Below are 15,969 nucleotides of genomic sequence, written 5' to 3' on the forward strand. Positions count from 1 at the left end.
GGACAGTAGTTCTTCCCATTACATACAGCAGGTGGCAACCCGCATGTCTCCGTGATACCGCGTTGGCAGCGGTGTACAAGCACAACAACTCGACACATTCACCAATAACAATGCCTCAAGTAAAACGAGGTGACGTTTCGGGCAATGGCCCTCCTTCACAGCACATCGAGAGGCCAGAAGTATACATTGGATTGTATACTTCTGGCCACAGCAGATACCCGGGTGGAGCCGTCTCACGGTGGTCAAGGCGATGCGCTGTGACCCGCGGCCACCCAAGTTGGATTCCAGGCCACAGCGCACATCGGTAGCCGGCGTGGTGAGGTGCGTCTCAAACACGGGCGGGCACGGGAAGTGGCGACATCCAACAGTGGACTGGCAAAGAGATGGACATGCTCACGACTCACTCGTGGAGCCAATTAGATTAAATATTCCAATGCAGCACACTCCTGAAAACGAGTTGAGGTTTGGCAAGACATCCCACGGCACATATCGACTCTAAAATCTGAATTTGAGGTCACACTCACATTTCTTGCATTTATTTCTGGGGGGGGGGGGGTAACATATTCGTTAATAAATTAAAAACTTAGTGTAAATAAAACAATCGACGAATGAATGAGAAAATACACACTTTCCATGAAGCAATAACATTTAATTTTGGCTATATGTAGTAACATTGCTTTATACAAGCCCAGTCTCTTGGGTAATAACTCAGAACGCCAAACGTACCACAGAGACACTCACAATACACTTGAGGATACTTTTATAAACGCAACTAAACACCAAACAACGACACGTAGTGATAGCTCCTGGCCGCTATGGCCCAACGGCCGCAGGTGAAGGCTGCAAGTTCAAATCCCGGTCGGGTGCGACCCAAATATCATCCCTCACAGGGTCAACGGAATTAAGAATCCACATATTTGGCGGGAAGTCAACCAGTAGCCACGCTACGGATGAACTGAACCCCCCCCCCCACCTCGTCATAAGATTAACACGGTGGGCTACATACGGTGCGAAAGAAGTTCAACATTCATACAATTCACACCACTGGCTCAGCACCGCAAAAAACAGCCGAGGACATGAAATTACTGCAATAACCCTGCCCGTCCGAGACGTTGCGATGTTATAACGTGAACAGCAGCGATGGCTCACAGCACGCGATACCTTCAAGCGACACCCACCACAGCCGAGACCAAAGCCCCACTTGTGCAGGGCCGACGCTGCGTATATCTGGTGCCACACAGGGACCGCTGCCGCTAGGAGGTGAGGAGGGCGATCTGCCTGGCACACTGAAGCGGGGCATTGGAGCTGTTGCGATGACACGCAATGCAACGTGCTGCCGGGTTTGCCGAGACATCGAATGGTGAGCGAAATGGTGGAGGCCGGGGTAGCATTTCCTACACCACCATCCACCCTGCAAGGGTCCTCTCTCCACGCAAAGCCAAGCTGGGTTTCAAGCTGGCCGCAGTGTGCGTGTGTGAGCTAAGAAGAGCAACGGATCCCCGATGCATTACACCCAAGGGCACACCCGTCGTTTGAGTAACAAGCGATCGTCCCACGACGTGTATTTCATGTCAGGGTCCAAGCCCAAAATCACAAACGTGAAACAATGACTTGAACTACACAATTTCCCTTTGCATTCACTCTTTTGCACACACAGAGTATGCATGTGCGGTAGTGTCCGCGGGCTGGCCGAGACAGAGGACACGGTGGCGTCACCGGGTCCCCTGCCGCACGCGATTTCACCCGTTTCTCGTGCGTGACATCAGCGGCACGGCTTGGCTTCTGCAGTGGAAAAACGACTCGGTGCCTGCTGAGCCGGCCCGGCACGGCACTGGCACGGAACTGGCACGGCTCGGTTTGTGCAATAATACTCAGAAAGGTGGGGCCGGGGCATCCACAAGACGTCTACTTTACCCGGCCGGCGCACGATCCCCACCAACTCTCCATCGCTCCACTCCGAGCCCCGTGTGGCCGGTGCCGCGTTCACTTTGTACCTTGGGGGGGGGGGGGGGGGGGGGCAGCTCCCACCGAGGGGCTCCCCCTGCCGCAGGCCACCCCTGAGACGGACTGCATGGGATGTGCAGTGTCAATATTAAACGACGATGACGATGATACTGAGCCAGACCCCTCGCCACACCCCCACCTTGCTGGCACTTTCTCTGGGTCCAACATCAGCAGCCCTGGCTCAATCTCTTCCTCCTGGAGCTGAGCGTTTATCGGGCCAGTCGGCGGGGATGGCACGGAAACGTTCACACCGGCCGCCTCCAAGCAACGTAGGCAATGGCACAATGGCCCCAGTGCATCGTGGGTCACCGGGTAGAGCTCTGCAGGCGAACCCCCATCTCCGACGCGGCCGTCGCAGACGAGACTATTGCGTTGCGTCTCCACGCGTTTCCCTGCGTTCTTCCGTGTCTTGCCGCGGGTCTCTGCGTGTCGCGCATCTCGTGAAGTTCTGTGACCGCGGGCGATCATGTCCCTGAGCGACTCTTTCAAGGTGACCTATAACCTCAGAGGTCGGCTGTGTTAGCCAGTGTGAGGTATCACTGTGAGCTGTATTGTTACCATGGTGTCGATTTCGCCGTGTCAGTATGAGATATCACTGTGTCAATGTGTCAGTCTCACCGTGTCGGTGTCACCGCGTCAGTGTCACTGCTTCAGTTTCAGTGTGAGATATCACTGTGTCAATGTGTCAGTCTCACCGTATCGGTGTCACCGCGTCAGTGTCACTGCTTCAGTTTCAGTGTGAGATATCACTGCGTCAGTGTGAGATATCACTTGCGTCAGTGTGAGATATCACTGTGTCAGTGCGTCGCTGTCCCTGTCGGTGTCGCCGTGTCAGTAGGAGGCGTCGCTCTGTCAGTGTGTCACTGTGTCACTGTGTCAGTGTGTCACTGTGTCGGTGTCGCCGCGTCAGTAGGAGGCGTCGATGTGGAAGTGTTTCGGTGTCAATGTGTCACTGTGTCACTGTGTCAGTGTGTCAGTGTGTCACTGTGTCGGTGTCGCCGCGTCAGTAGGATGCATCGTTGTGGAAGTGGTGGCTCTGCAGAGCCTTGACGTGGAACTCGTAGATCTTGAGCGCGGGCCCCAGCTTGATGGAGAGGCCCGTGAGGACGTCGCTCCTCTTCATGAGCAGCAGCGACTTCCCATCGATCTCCTACACAGCACGACCACAACATGAACCCGAGCCACAGCCCTGACTCCAACCCTTACCCCGTCTTATTCTTTGGTTCTTTCGGTAAAGTCACGTAGATAGAAGAATAATAATAAAGTGAATAAAATTAATACAATTAAAAACCACGACGTTTCGATCGCAACACAAGCGGTCGTCATCAGGAAAAGGGGGTTAGCCTCTAAAGGAAAACTGTTTATCAAGGTTTAAAATGGTTGTAGCCCAAGTGTCAGCAGCATGGGCGGGGCAGCTGATGTTAATACAAGTGATGGTCGTAGTGGGCAACGATGGCGCTGGTGGTGGGTTTCCACTAATTAAAGGGCTGCCAGGTAAAGGGCTTCCACCAATGAAGGGCTACTGCTAGTGGTGATGGTAGTAGTGGGCAGTGATGGTCCTGGTGGTGGGCTTCCATTACCCACTACTACCATCACCTCTAGCAGCAACCTCGGCCGTCAACAGTGTGCGTGTGTAGAGCGAGGTGTATTGATTACCTGGCAGCCCTTTAATTGGTGGAAACCCACCTCCAGGGCCGTCGTTGCCCACTCCGACCATCACTTGCATTAACATCAGCTGCCCCGCCCATGCTGCTGACACTTGGGCTACGCCCATTGTAAACCTTTACAAACATCCATAATGTAAACAGTTTGCCTTTAGAGGCTAACCCCCTATTCCTGATAACGACTGCTTGTGTTGCGATCGAAACGTCGTGGTTTTTATTTTTAAGAAGCAAAGATTATTAATTCCTGCAGTCACGGAAGTTAAGTCAAAACCTTACCCTGTCTCTTAACCAAAACCCTACCCCTAGCCCTAAACCCTAACTCTTATCATGACTATAACCATAACTCTCACCACCAGAGACACAGCCCTGACACTAACCCTTACCCTCTAGTGGGCTGCTATATATTTCCACGTGATAAGCCATTTAATTGGGCTATCATTGGTGGGCAGGTCGCTTCTGAAAAATGGCTATATAGCCCAGTGGGCCTTAACTGGTAAAAATACAAAGTTTCGTTTTAGTTTAACAACATCAACCTCAGTGATAGGACTTGACTGGAACCCTTACACTGACTCTAACAAAAACATTGACGCTTACCCTACGCTCAACACAGGTTCTGGTGGTTGCCATGGTTGCAGTAGTTGCCATGGTTGCTGTGGCTATGAAGGTTGCTATGGTTGTGGTGGTTGCCGTGGTTGCGGTGGTTGTCGTGGTTGCCATAGTTGCTGGGGCTATGAAGGTTGCTATGGTTGTGGTGGTTGCGGTGGTTGCCGTGGTTGCCGTGGTTGCGGTGGTTGTTGTGGTTGCGGTGGTTGTTGTGGTTGCCGTGGTTGCCATGGTTGCTGTGGCTATGAAGGTTGCTATGGTTGTGGTGGTTGCCATGGTTGCGGTGGTTGCCGTGGTTGCCGTGGCTGCGTTCCCACCTGCTCCTGGAAGGCGCGCGCCTCCTCCTCAAATCCGGCGGTGCGGAAGTAGCTCACGACGTCGGCGATCGACCAATCAGCTGGCTCCAGCAGCTTCAGCCCCTCGGCGCTGCACGCACAAAGACAACGATCATCCCACTCCCCTAGCTCTCGCCAGACTGTTGGGGCAAGGGCTGTTAGCGAACACCTATTAAGGCCGGTGCGGCCCATGGGGGGAGATGGTGTGGCCAGCACCACACCTGGCTGCCTTTGTCTTCCCCAGTGCTGGTATGTACAAAATGCACCAGGCACCGATTTGAGGCTGAGTCCATCTTGAGGAAGCCCAGATATTTGTCACCAATGTTAGAACTCGAGTGGCCGGGTTTTTAGTGCGGTGCGCTAACCGTTGTGCCACTGCTCCCCTTTTTTTGTAGCGAGCGATAAAGACATCCGCGCACAAAGTAAAAAATCATCCATGTCGCCCATCGTGGTGACATGTGGTATAGTAGTGGTGTGGTGTGGGTCATGTAGCCTGCATGCCCAGCCACCGCATACCCAAACAGCTATTGTACAGCTGGATAGAGGGGGCTAAACGGGCGCGGTACAGGGTTGGAGAAGAGATGGAATGATGTGGTATGAGAGGACATGGAGTTGAATGGATTTGCTAATGACTTGGTACCAGCATTGTCAAGATTGGCCTCTGTCGAGTAGGCTCGTGAAGGACATAACTGGGCAGTTGGAAGGCAGACGGCGAACGATGCTAACAACAACGAGCAGAACGCCGGGCGGCTAAAACACAGCGAGTTGGCACAGTAGGGAGCACAGGTGGTGCATCTGCAAGTCATATCCCGTGACCTGCCAGCAGGGAGTCTTCGATACGTCACGTGGCCTCGGAGTGCACCTGGCCTGGCACAAGCGCCGTGGTGACGTCACCACCACTTGGTGGCGAATGGCGGCTGTTGTTGTTGGTGTGGTATGGTGCTGGTGTGGTTTAGTGGTGTGGTGCGGTGATAGTGGTGGTGTGGGGTACCCGTTGTGGTGTGGCGGACTCCGTTCGGCGTCTCCCTGGCTCGCCGGGGATGGGGACGCGGATGGAGTCGGCAAACACGAAGCCCCGCGCACCTCAGGAACTACACAAAGACAAAGGTCCCCCAGGTAGCTATTGACAGCATGTTGGGGTAAGTGCTGCTAGCGAGCACCCATTGTTGGCATGGAGCCACAAGGGGAAGAGGGGGGTGTGTCCAGAAGCCTGGCCTGGCCATCTTCATCTCTTTAGTGCCGTATGATTTACACTGCATCAGGTACTCAGTTCAGGGTGCATGGACCTGGGCGGAGAGGCAAAACCAGTTCAGATATCAGTCGCCACTCACGTTGACCATGGCCGTGAGTTGAACTCGGGAAAGTGTATTACCCACCATGCCGCTGCCCCACAGACAAAGATCCCCTGTATAGCCTTAACAGACTGGTAGGGCAAGTGCAGTTAGCGAAGCACCTATGCAGGCCGGCACGGCGCACGAGGGTGGGCTGCGCATGCAGTGGCTGGGCATACGGGCTACTATGGTTTACAAAACGACAACTGCATTATCAATTACCGGTTACAGCCGTTAACCGTGGATTGTGTAGATTGAACGCACAAATCGGCATGTGCGGATGTGCGAAACCGCACTGTGTGATTGGCCAGTGGCAGTTGTCTTCCAGCCGCCGCGCCTACGGTGGCCTCACCAAGTCCCCGCGTTTTGCGTCCCTTTCTCAAGTCAGGTAAAGGGTATAAAGGTAAAGGCGCAATCCTGAAATGCTTGCTTGCTGGCAGCAGGGCCTCCGCACAGAGGGCGCTCTGGAGGCGCCACGGTGGCAAGATGTTAACAACCTCGCCTGGTCTGCAGGAGGTCGTCGGTTAGATTCCCAACCTGACGCCTGCTGCTGTATATTTGCATGTCTCTCTCCCCGTGGTCATGTGGATTTTTTTCCGGGTCCTCTGGTTTTTCCCTCCACATTCAGAATGAACATGCATTTATTAAAGTATATGGCTGCGATACATTTCCACGTCATAAGCCACTTTGATCGGCTTATCATTTGTAGTCAGGTTGCTTCTGAAAGAGAGCTACTCTATAGCTCAGTGGGCTCTACCTGGTAAAATAAAAAGTTTAGTTTAGTTTACCTGCCGCTGCTGGGTGGAAAAGCTCAGGCAGGGGACATTAAAGGAAACTTGCCCTCCATTAGTTAAACCCCCGCAGTGGAAGATGGAACCAAACGAATCCAGAGCGCCGACCCTGACACCAGCCACTGTGGCAGCTGCCGGTGTTTCTCGGTAATAAAAAAAGGTGAACAGGTTTTACAGCTGTTTACCATTCGGTTACCGGTTCTGCGAAGGAAAAACATTGTAACAGCCACGTGACCCGGCCAACGCATCCTTGCCTTGTTTGTGGTGGATGGTATGGTGCACTTCTTAGTGTGTGTGGCTTACAGTGTGTGGTGTGGTGTGCACAGTATATGTTGTGATGTGTAAGATATGGCGTGGTATGTGGTGGATGGGGTGGAGTGATCGGTGTATTGCGTGGTGTATGGTTCAGGCATTATTCACGTGTAGCATTGTGTGGGGAGTGTGCGTGGTGTGTGGTACACGGTGATGTGTTCGTGTGGCACCACGTGGTGTGTACGTGTGGTACACGGTGATGTGTACGTGTGGCACCACGTGGTGTGTACGTGTGGTACACGGTGATGTGTACGTGTGGTACCACGTGGTGTGTGGTACACGGTGATGTGTTCGTGTGGCACCACGTGGTGTGTACGTGTGGTACACGGTGATGTGTACGTGTGGCACCACGTGGTGTGTACGTGTGGTACACGGTGATGTGTACGTGTGGCACCACGTGGTGTGTGGTACACGGTGATGTGTTCGTGTGGCACCGCGTGGTGTGTGGTACACGGTGATGTGTTCGTGTGGCACCACGTGGTGTGTGGTACACGGTGATGTGTTCGTGTGGCACCGCGTGGTGTGTGGTACACGGTGATGTGTTCGTGTGGCACCACGTGGTGTGTGGTACACGGTGATGTGTTCGTGTGGCACCGCGTGGTGTGTGGTACACGGTGATGTGTTCGTGTGGCACCACGTGGTGTGTGGTACACGGTGATGTGTTCGTGTGGCACCACGTGGTGTGTGGTACACGGTGATGTGTACGTGTGGTACCACGTGGTGTGTGGTACACGGTGATGTGTACGTGTGGCACCACGTGGTGTGTGGTACACGGTGATGTGTACGTGTGGCACCACGTGGTGTGTGGTACACGGTGATGTGTTCGTGTGGTACCGCGTGGTACGTGTCTGGAGTGGCGCCGCACCTTCGGCCGTGTGCTCCGTGTCTTCGCGTGGTGTGGCCGGGGCTGGTGGGGGTGACGGCTTTCCCGACGACAGCATGCTGCTCTCCTCACACCTCGTGCACACCCACTCGCCTGCAACCAGTACAAAAGTGACAAGGTGTTTACACACCGCACCAGGTACTCGTTTAAGGCCGAGTGGACCTAGGGGAGGCCCGGGACTGGTTCAGATAAATCGCCGCTGGTGTTGACCGTGAGCGGGAATCGAACTTGCGCGAGATAACAAATAAACGATCGCTCCCCACGCCGTGCTTACCCGTACACACACACACACGGTGTGCACCTCACAAACACACGCGCTTCTTGTGCATGTCATGGCCAACCACACTTCACCGCTACCCACTGCCTCATGCTCACACGCAAATCCCGCGTGTCCACTCAAGTACTGCGGAACTCTCAGCTTCACAACAACAACCGCCATTCGCCACTAAGTGGCGGTGACGTCACCACGACGCTTGTGCCAGGCCATGTGCACCTTGAGGCCACGTGAAGTGTCGAACGCCCGCTGGCAGGAGGTCACGGGGCAGACCCAGGTGCCACGGGTCGACTGACCGAGATGACCGAGATGACTGGCTGATGCACCACCTGTGCCCCCTACTGTGCCAACTTGCTGTGCTTTAGCCACCCGGCGCTCCGCTCGTTGTTGTGAGCGTCGCTCCTCCGCCCTCCGTTGTTGTTGGAGGGCGACTGCCTCCAACTGCCCAGTAGCGTCCTTCACGAGCCTCCTCCACTGAGGCCGATCTTGACACCGCTGGTACCAGTCATCGGCAAGTCCACTCAGCTCCACGTCCTCCTGTACCACATCACTCCATCTCTTCTCTAGCCCGTGCCGCGCCCGTTTAGCCCCCTCGATCCGGCCGAACAAAAGCTGTTTAGGCATGCGGTGGCTGGGCATGCGGGCTACATGACCCAGCCAACGCAGCCTTGCCTGCCGGAGGAGCTCACTGATGGGACTTTGCCCAGATCTTTCAAGGACTTGTGAGCTCCTCACACAATCCAGCCTGGTTAAACCCAGGATGGATCGTAGGCAGGCCAGCCTAAATGTTTCCAACCGGCGAAGATGCTCCACTAGGGGGGTCCACGTTTCGCAAGCATAGAGAAGGGAGGGAATGACCGTGGCCGAGAAGACCTGAAGCTTCGTGCGGAGCGACAGACCAGGTAGCTTCCACACAGCGTTACGCAACCGATGAAAAGATATTGCCGCTCGACTGATTCGGAGTGAGACCTCTGCTGATAAACTGGAGCCGGTCATGAGCACACTGCCCAGGTATGGGAAACTCTCTACTCTCTCCACAACTGCCCCATCACCGATTGGGAGTTGTGGGGGCGGAGTGCCCGATGGTACAAAATACCCAGGCAGGTGCTTAGTTTTGGTGGGGCTGATGGTAAGGCCCCACCTCTTAGTGGCACGCTCCAGTCTCAGCAGCAGCGTCTCCAACTCCTCTTCTGAATGAGCAGCTATTACCAAATCATCGGCATACATAACGTGGTTGACCAATAGGGAGCCATCCCTTGATCGCACCCGGGCGTCGATCAGCCTCCCATTGTATCTGTACCAAATGGTAATTCCCCCGGTACAGCTATTGAAGGCTTCACGAACTACGCAGTCGAAATAGATGTTAAATAATGTGGGAGCCAGAGGACATCCCTGTCGCACCCCAAGGTGTACAGGGAAAGGCTCCGACTCCCGGCCACGTAGTTTTACCCGGGCCCGCTCACCATCATGAAGGTCCTTAATGATCGTGAGCAGAGGGTCAGGGACTCCGAAAGCACGAAGAACAACCCAGAGCCCAGTCCTACTGATGGTATCATAGGCCTTGACCAGGTCAATAAAGCAGAGATGTAGGTCTTTTTGGAATTCCCTACACCTCTGCTGTAGCAGACGGACAGAAAATATGGCATCTGTGCAGGACCGCCCTTTCCTGAAACCACATTGGGGCTCCGCAAGCCTCTCCTCAGCATGCCTAGCAAGGCGATGTTGAATAATCCTTGCCAGGACCTTACCCGGCACACTGAGGAGTGAGATGCCCCTGTAGTTGTTACAGTCGGTACGGTCCCCCTTCTTAAAGAGGGGGACCACCAGGGCATCCTTCCAGTCCTGCGGAACCCGTCCAGTGGTCCAGACTGTTGTTATGATGTCATATAGGGCAGTCTGTGCACAAACGCCACCCTCCCTCAGCATTTCGCCTGGGAGATCATCTCTGCCCGGTGCCTTCCCTGGTCTCAGACTCCGGATCGCCCTCAGTACTTCCTCAACAGCCGGTACCTCAGCTTCACACACACACAGACACACACACACACTGTGCTCCACGGCACACACGCACCGTGCCCCACACACACACACAGACACACACTGTGCTCCACGGCACACACACACGCACACACACAGACACACACTGTGCTCCACGGCACACACGCACCGTGCCCCACACACACACACACTGTGCTCCACGGCACACACACACACTGTGCACCACGGCACACACATACCGTGCCCCACACACACACACACTGTGCCCCACGACACACACACACACACACCGTGCCCCACACACACACGCACCGTGCTCGCCGTGTTCCCCACAGACGTCGTACCAAGCTGTTGACCACACAATCTTTATCTGGCCAATCACAGCTGGGCCAAACAACGTGCACTCGGTCAATCCAATCGCGGCATGTCTTTTGAAAGACCTGGTTAAACTAACAAACTGGCCTCACCAATCGTAGCACATCTTACAATGCACATGGCTAAACAATCTTAAACTGCACCTAACTTTGTTCCATTACTTCTAAAAATGTCCTTGGTTCGTCTCCCATGTACATTACAATTTGATGCTAAATTGTCTGTTTTTCATAACTTCACTTGCAATTGCATTAGACATCATATATCCTTGTCTGTTTACACACGAGTACAGGAATAATTACCAGACCAATGGGTTCACACTTTACGAAACTCGACTTTGCAGAATCAACTCGGCCAATGAGACCACGCGTGACTAAACACCGATACAACTTCTATCCACCCATTGACTACACACGAGGATCACCAAGCCCATCACATACAACGCACCTTAATAAACACCGTGAGAACAAGCTTCACCTCGGCACAAACAACAGCAACGTTTACCAGGCTAATGGGACCACGGACGCCACCAACGACCGCAGCGTCTGTGCCTCCTCGGACGTTCTCACCGATCAACGCTGCCACGGCATCACCCCGCGATGATCCCAGTCCACACCACCGCCAATGCTCGACCGCCAGGTAGCCAGCCAGACCTCCAGTCAATCCAGACAGCCTGTCAGCCAGCCAGTTGGCCCGCCAGCCAAAGCCGGGCCACCGGTCAGCCAACCAAGCTGCCTCTCAGCCAGGCCACCAGTCAGCCTGTCAGCCAGGCCACCGGTCAGCCAACCAAGCCGCCTGTCAGCCTGCCAGCAAGGCCACCGGTCAGCCTGCCAGCCTGCCAGGCAGCCAGGCAGCTCAACCGTCCCTTCATTATCGCCGGCTCGCTGACCCAAGAGATTTACGGGTTTTTGTTGTGGTGGGGCGGGTTGCAATGAGATATGAGCAGCAGCAACGCGTCACGGATTAACAGGAGCGGCCGCCCGGCGGCGTTTAAAGCTGTTCCCGTCACGGGGTTGACGACCAAGAGTGCGTGGGGTCCATGGGTCACGGTAGAGGGGGGGTCAAGCCGGGCTACAGTCCTCAATGGTGGCAAGCGACAGCGATGGAGGGAAGGAGGGAACAGAGAGGAGGCGACGGAGGAGAGAGGCAGCAAAGGAGCGATGGAGGAAGGCGGCGAGGAAGCGAGGGAGGGAATGAGGAAGTGTGCAATGGCCTGCGGCAGGAGGGGTTGGGTTGAGCGGCTCAGGCACACGCGCGCACACCGACACATGCATGTGCGCACACACCCACCCACACGAGCACGCTGACACTTGCACAGAGAACCGAGTGATATCCCCTGCTGGGGGTAAGGAAGGGCGACTCGTCATCCAATCAACCAATCGTCTGAGAGCAGGACACAGCCCCTCCCAGAAGCCATCTGACGTGTGAGAGCAGTGGGCGTGAGTGTATGTGAGTGTGCGACCCTGTGTGTGTGTTTGTGTGAGTGGGGAGCGGTGGTGTAGTGGTTAGTGCTACGCTGCGCTACGAACCTGGCGACCCTGGTTCAATTCTCGCTCACGGCCAACATCGGTGACAATTATCTGAACCAGTCCTGGGCCTCCCCTAGGTCGACTCAGCCTAAAATTAGTAGCTGGTGCGATGTGTAAACATCGCCACCGGGGAGACAAAAGCGGTCGGGCGTGGTGCTGGCCATCCACCTCCTTGTGTACCGTGTCAGCTTTCATAGGTGCTCGCTAACAGCTCTTGCCCCAACGGTCTGTGAAGGCTACACGGGGGATCTTTGTCTTGTGTGAGACTGCCTTTGTATGTAGTGCAATGGTTGGTGTGTTGCGCTACGAACTCGGCAATTCGAATTCGAATCCTGCTCACGGCCAACACCACCAATGACGATGACCTGAACCCGTCCTGGGCCTCGACGAGGTCGAATCTGACTCAAATGAGAATACACGAAGACACGCCCCATAAAGACGAAGATCCCTGCATAATAGCCTTCACAAACTGTTGGGGTGGGTACTGTTAGTAAGCACCTATGAAGGCCGGCATGGTACACAAGGGGATGGGGTGTCCAGCACCATGCTCGACCACCTTTGTCTCCCCAGTACTGACGTTTACACACCGCACCAGGTAATCATTTAAGCCTGAGTTGATCTAGGAGAGGCTCAGAACTAGTTAAGATCGTCACAGGCCACAGGAGTGTAATTGTGGCCTTGCAACCTCAACTGTGGGCCACTGAAGTCTGCGCTACTTCAACGGAGGAACACCAAAACTACACCAACGAACTCTCCTCTGAAGCCCACTCGTTGTGGCTCACCTGTTAACACCGACATCCAACTCCTGCACCGTACCGCTTCTAATCGCAAGAATAGACAATAAACCATGCTACTGTCTCATTCACTATGCTCATTTACCAAAGGCCACCATTTCATTTACTCTAAATTATGCCACACCACTCAATACTAGACGACAAGATAGGTAACACCACTCAATCAGTCACTACAGGACCGGCCACACCGCCATCTAATTTTATAAATTCCAGACCAAACCACTCAATAGTTCAATCCAGGAGAGGTCAATTTGCATAGGGACAGCAGGAAATACAATTCATTGCCTGGCATCCCATCAGGCGATGCCTAGGGACAGTGGCAAATCATCGACGCACACCATCAAACAATCTCTCCCCCGCAGAAGCTAAATGTACACCACTGCAAACATAAAACATTATCAGCACCCGCTGCTGCTCACGCCTTGCTGCGGGTGTTTGTGTCGCGGTCCCACTCAACTTGCCTCCCTGCTTTCACGCGTTAAGCAGCGCAAAACAACTTTCTGATTAACGTTCCTTGCAGCTCATTGCGAACAGACGATGGGCAAGTGAGTTCTAGCTTCAATGACTCGGCTGTGGAAATTCCACATTCTTATGGGAGGTGGGGGGGGATCTTATCCATAGGCCAACCAATGATGACCTTCCCGACAACCTAGTAATTATTTTATCGACCCCAGAAGGAGGATGGGTCAAGTCAACTCCTATCCCAAGATTGAAACTTGCAGCCTTCCCATTGCGAGCTGGTTGCTCAACCACCAAAACCAACTGGTCCGAAACACACACTTCTGGCCTCAACTCATCGTCTCGTTGTATCCAGGTGTGTTCCAAGACAACACTAATGCCCCACTTACCAATTACAAAACTATTCCGCCGATCCTTGAAAATTAAAATATAAAAATAATTCAACTCTTTTAGCTGCCATCTGCAGAAGGCACCGGCTCCCGGTTATTTTCAGCATCGTCCTGGGAAAGTCTGCACATCTTCCCCGGGCATGAGAAATGCCCATTTTTTTCCCAGTAGTTGCATTGTAGTAATAATCATAATAACAACACCACCACCACCAGCACTCAAGACAAAGCATCTGCATGAAACATAATAGACAAGCGGACGAAATCTCCTTCACATGGCCGTCTCTCCATGTAAAGTATTTCTCACACAACCCATCAGCCGCACGGCCTTCTGGGAGCACGTAATTGCAGCAACACCGATTCAATTACAAACAAAACTATGGACCGGTTTCGACACTTCGGTGTCTTGTCAGCAAAAGTGGGGCTTGCTTGAACGAATGCCAGTGAACTGCTGATCTTACAGGAAAAGACTCCTCTCAACGACCCTTGTGGTTATTTTGAGCGATGCGTTCACGTGAGATATTCTTCTGCCTGTAAAGCGTACCTGGCTCGTTGTACCCGAGTGGGTGGCATCCCCGACTCGCAAAGTTCGCGTAATTTTACGAATCACACCGAACGAGGCAGACGCTACGAGTAAGACAGCGTGAAAACAACATAAAATAAAAGTTTTTGAATCAAGCAGCAAAGCAGGATTGTGACAATTAATTATTCGGCCCGTGACTTCATTACCTACAGCCTGTCATGGGGCTGTGATGATGCTGATGGAGCTGTGATGATGAAAGGGGATGTGATGATAAAGATTATCATAAAGATTGTGGCAATGGGGGTTGCGATGATGATCATGAAAGTAGGTGATGATCACAACTACTTGTGATTATTATAATGAAGTGACTGTGATGAAATAAACCTTTGCAAAAACCAGGTCCTAACCCAACAACCTCCCCACTGCTCCTCCACCACCACCCACGGACACAACGAGGAGTTTGATGCCGACACTCACCTTGTGTGGTGGCGGTGGTGGCAGCGACTGTAGCTGCGACGGCGTTGCTCGTGGCGTGGTTGGCGTGGTTGTGGTGACGTCGCGACGCCAAGCCCTCGTGACACCGCGGGTGGTAACAGCTGCCGCATGTGCGACAGCACAGCAGTGCATTCTGGGAACAACAAAAAACATGGTCAATCACACTACTGAGGCAGAAGACGAGTGCCGGACGACGACGATGGCGATGGTGACGACGATGACGGTGACGACGACGATGGCGATGGTGACGACGATGATGACGACGACGATGGCGACGACGATGACGGTGACGACGACGATGGCGATGGTGACGACGATGATGACGACGACGATGGCGACGATGGGGTTTGTGGGACTGCCCTGGTCGGTCTCTTCACAGGAGGCCCCTCTCGCCCCACCGGGCAGCAGCTCCACCGTCACACCGTGCGGTCGGCCTTGCCGTGCGCCAGTCATCTCATGTATTTATACATCTCAATACTCCTCCCAGCTGGGCGATGCCAACTTCAGTGAAGGATAAAAATTCAACACAATCGTTTTTGTGTGTGTGTCTATGCACGCGTGCGGTACTTAGCGAATGATCCGAGATCATCAACTCACTACAGTTGAGAACCTGGTTTGATTACAGGCGACCGTAACCAGAAAACGAACCCAGGATCTCAGTGGTGTCGGCTCAGTATCCTTAACACGGACATGATGAACCCTTTGAGAGACAGACACCCATGCCTAGGGCTGTAACCCAGCATCTCGGCAGCGTTGACTCACACGTGTCTCCAACACGGCCATTATGAACCCCCTAAGAACCCCCCGAGAGCCCCCGCTCTATAACTGCTGAACGCGGTTGAGGTAGAAATCTGCGAAGCATCTTACGCTGTCCTCGGCACAGATGGAACACGGAGTGCGGCGGCGGTCGGGACTCGTCCACTCGCTGGGCACGCCGCTGCTCTGGCCTGGCATCTCATTGGAGCCGACCAGAGACGCTGCACAGAGAACACAGTGGAGGGAGTGTGCGGAGTGGGGGCAGCCAAGGGGGGGGGGGGGGGGGTGTCCAGATATCACGCACCATTCCACATTCCCATGTCAAGAAGCAGGTCATCCATATCGGCGAACAGTCTATTATATCCACGGGGCAACTACTGTTGAAGTGCCACATTTGATAAACTTTGGAGGCACAATGATCACGATGATTAAGTAGGTGATGATGGAGATTATGATGATGGTG

General features: G+C 53.9%; 1 protein-coding gene across 1 annotated transcript; it reads right to left on the reverse strand.

The window, feature by feature from the left end:
• Window positions 1–628: 628 nt before the first annotated feature.
• Window positions 629–15,722, reverse strand: LOC144733345 (sterile alpha motif domain-containing protein 1-like). The gene is made up of 6 exons (XM_078615196.1): window positions 15,618–15,722; window positions 14,733–14,883; window positions 7,906–8,016; window positions 5,598–5,697; window positions 4,589–4,697; window positions 629–3,154 (listed from the first exon to the last, which is right to left on the reverse strand). Exons 1-6 carry the CDS (start codon window positions 15,702–15,704, stop codon window positions 3,008–3,010), a joined length of 705 nt encoding a protein of 234 aa, XP_078471322.1. The 5' UTR covers window positions 15,705–15,722; the 3' UTR covers window positions 629–3,007.
• Between the last annotated feature and the right edge of the window lie 247 nt (window positions 15,723–15,969).

This window comes from Lampetra planeri, chromosome 46 (genome assembly GCF_965212315.1).
Source record: "Lampetra planeri chromosome 46, kcLamPlan1.2.h2, whole genome shotgun sequence".
Taxonomy (NCBI): Eukaryota; Metazoa; Chordata; class Hyperoartia; order Petromyzontiformes; family Petromyzontidae; genus Lampetra; species Lampetra planeri.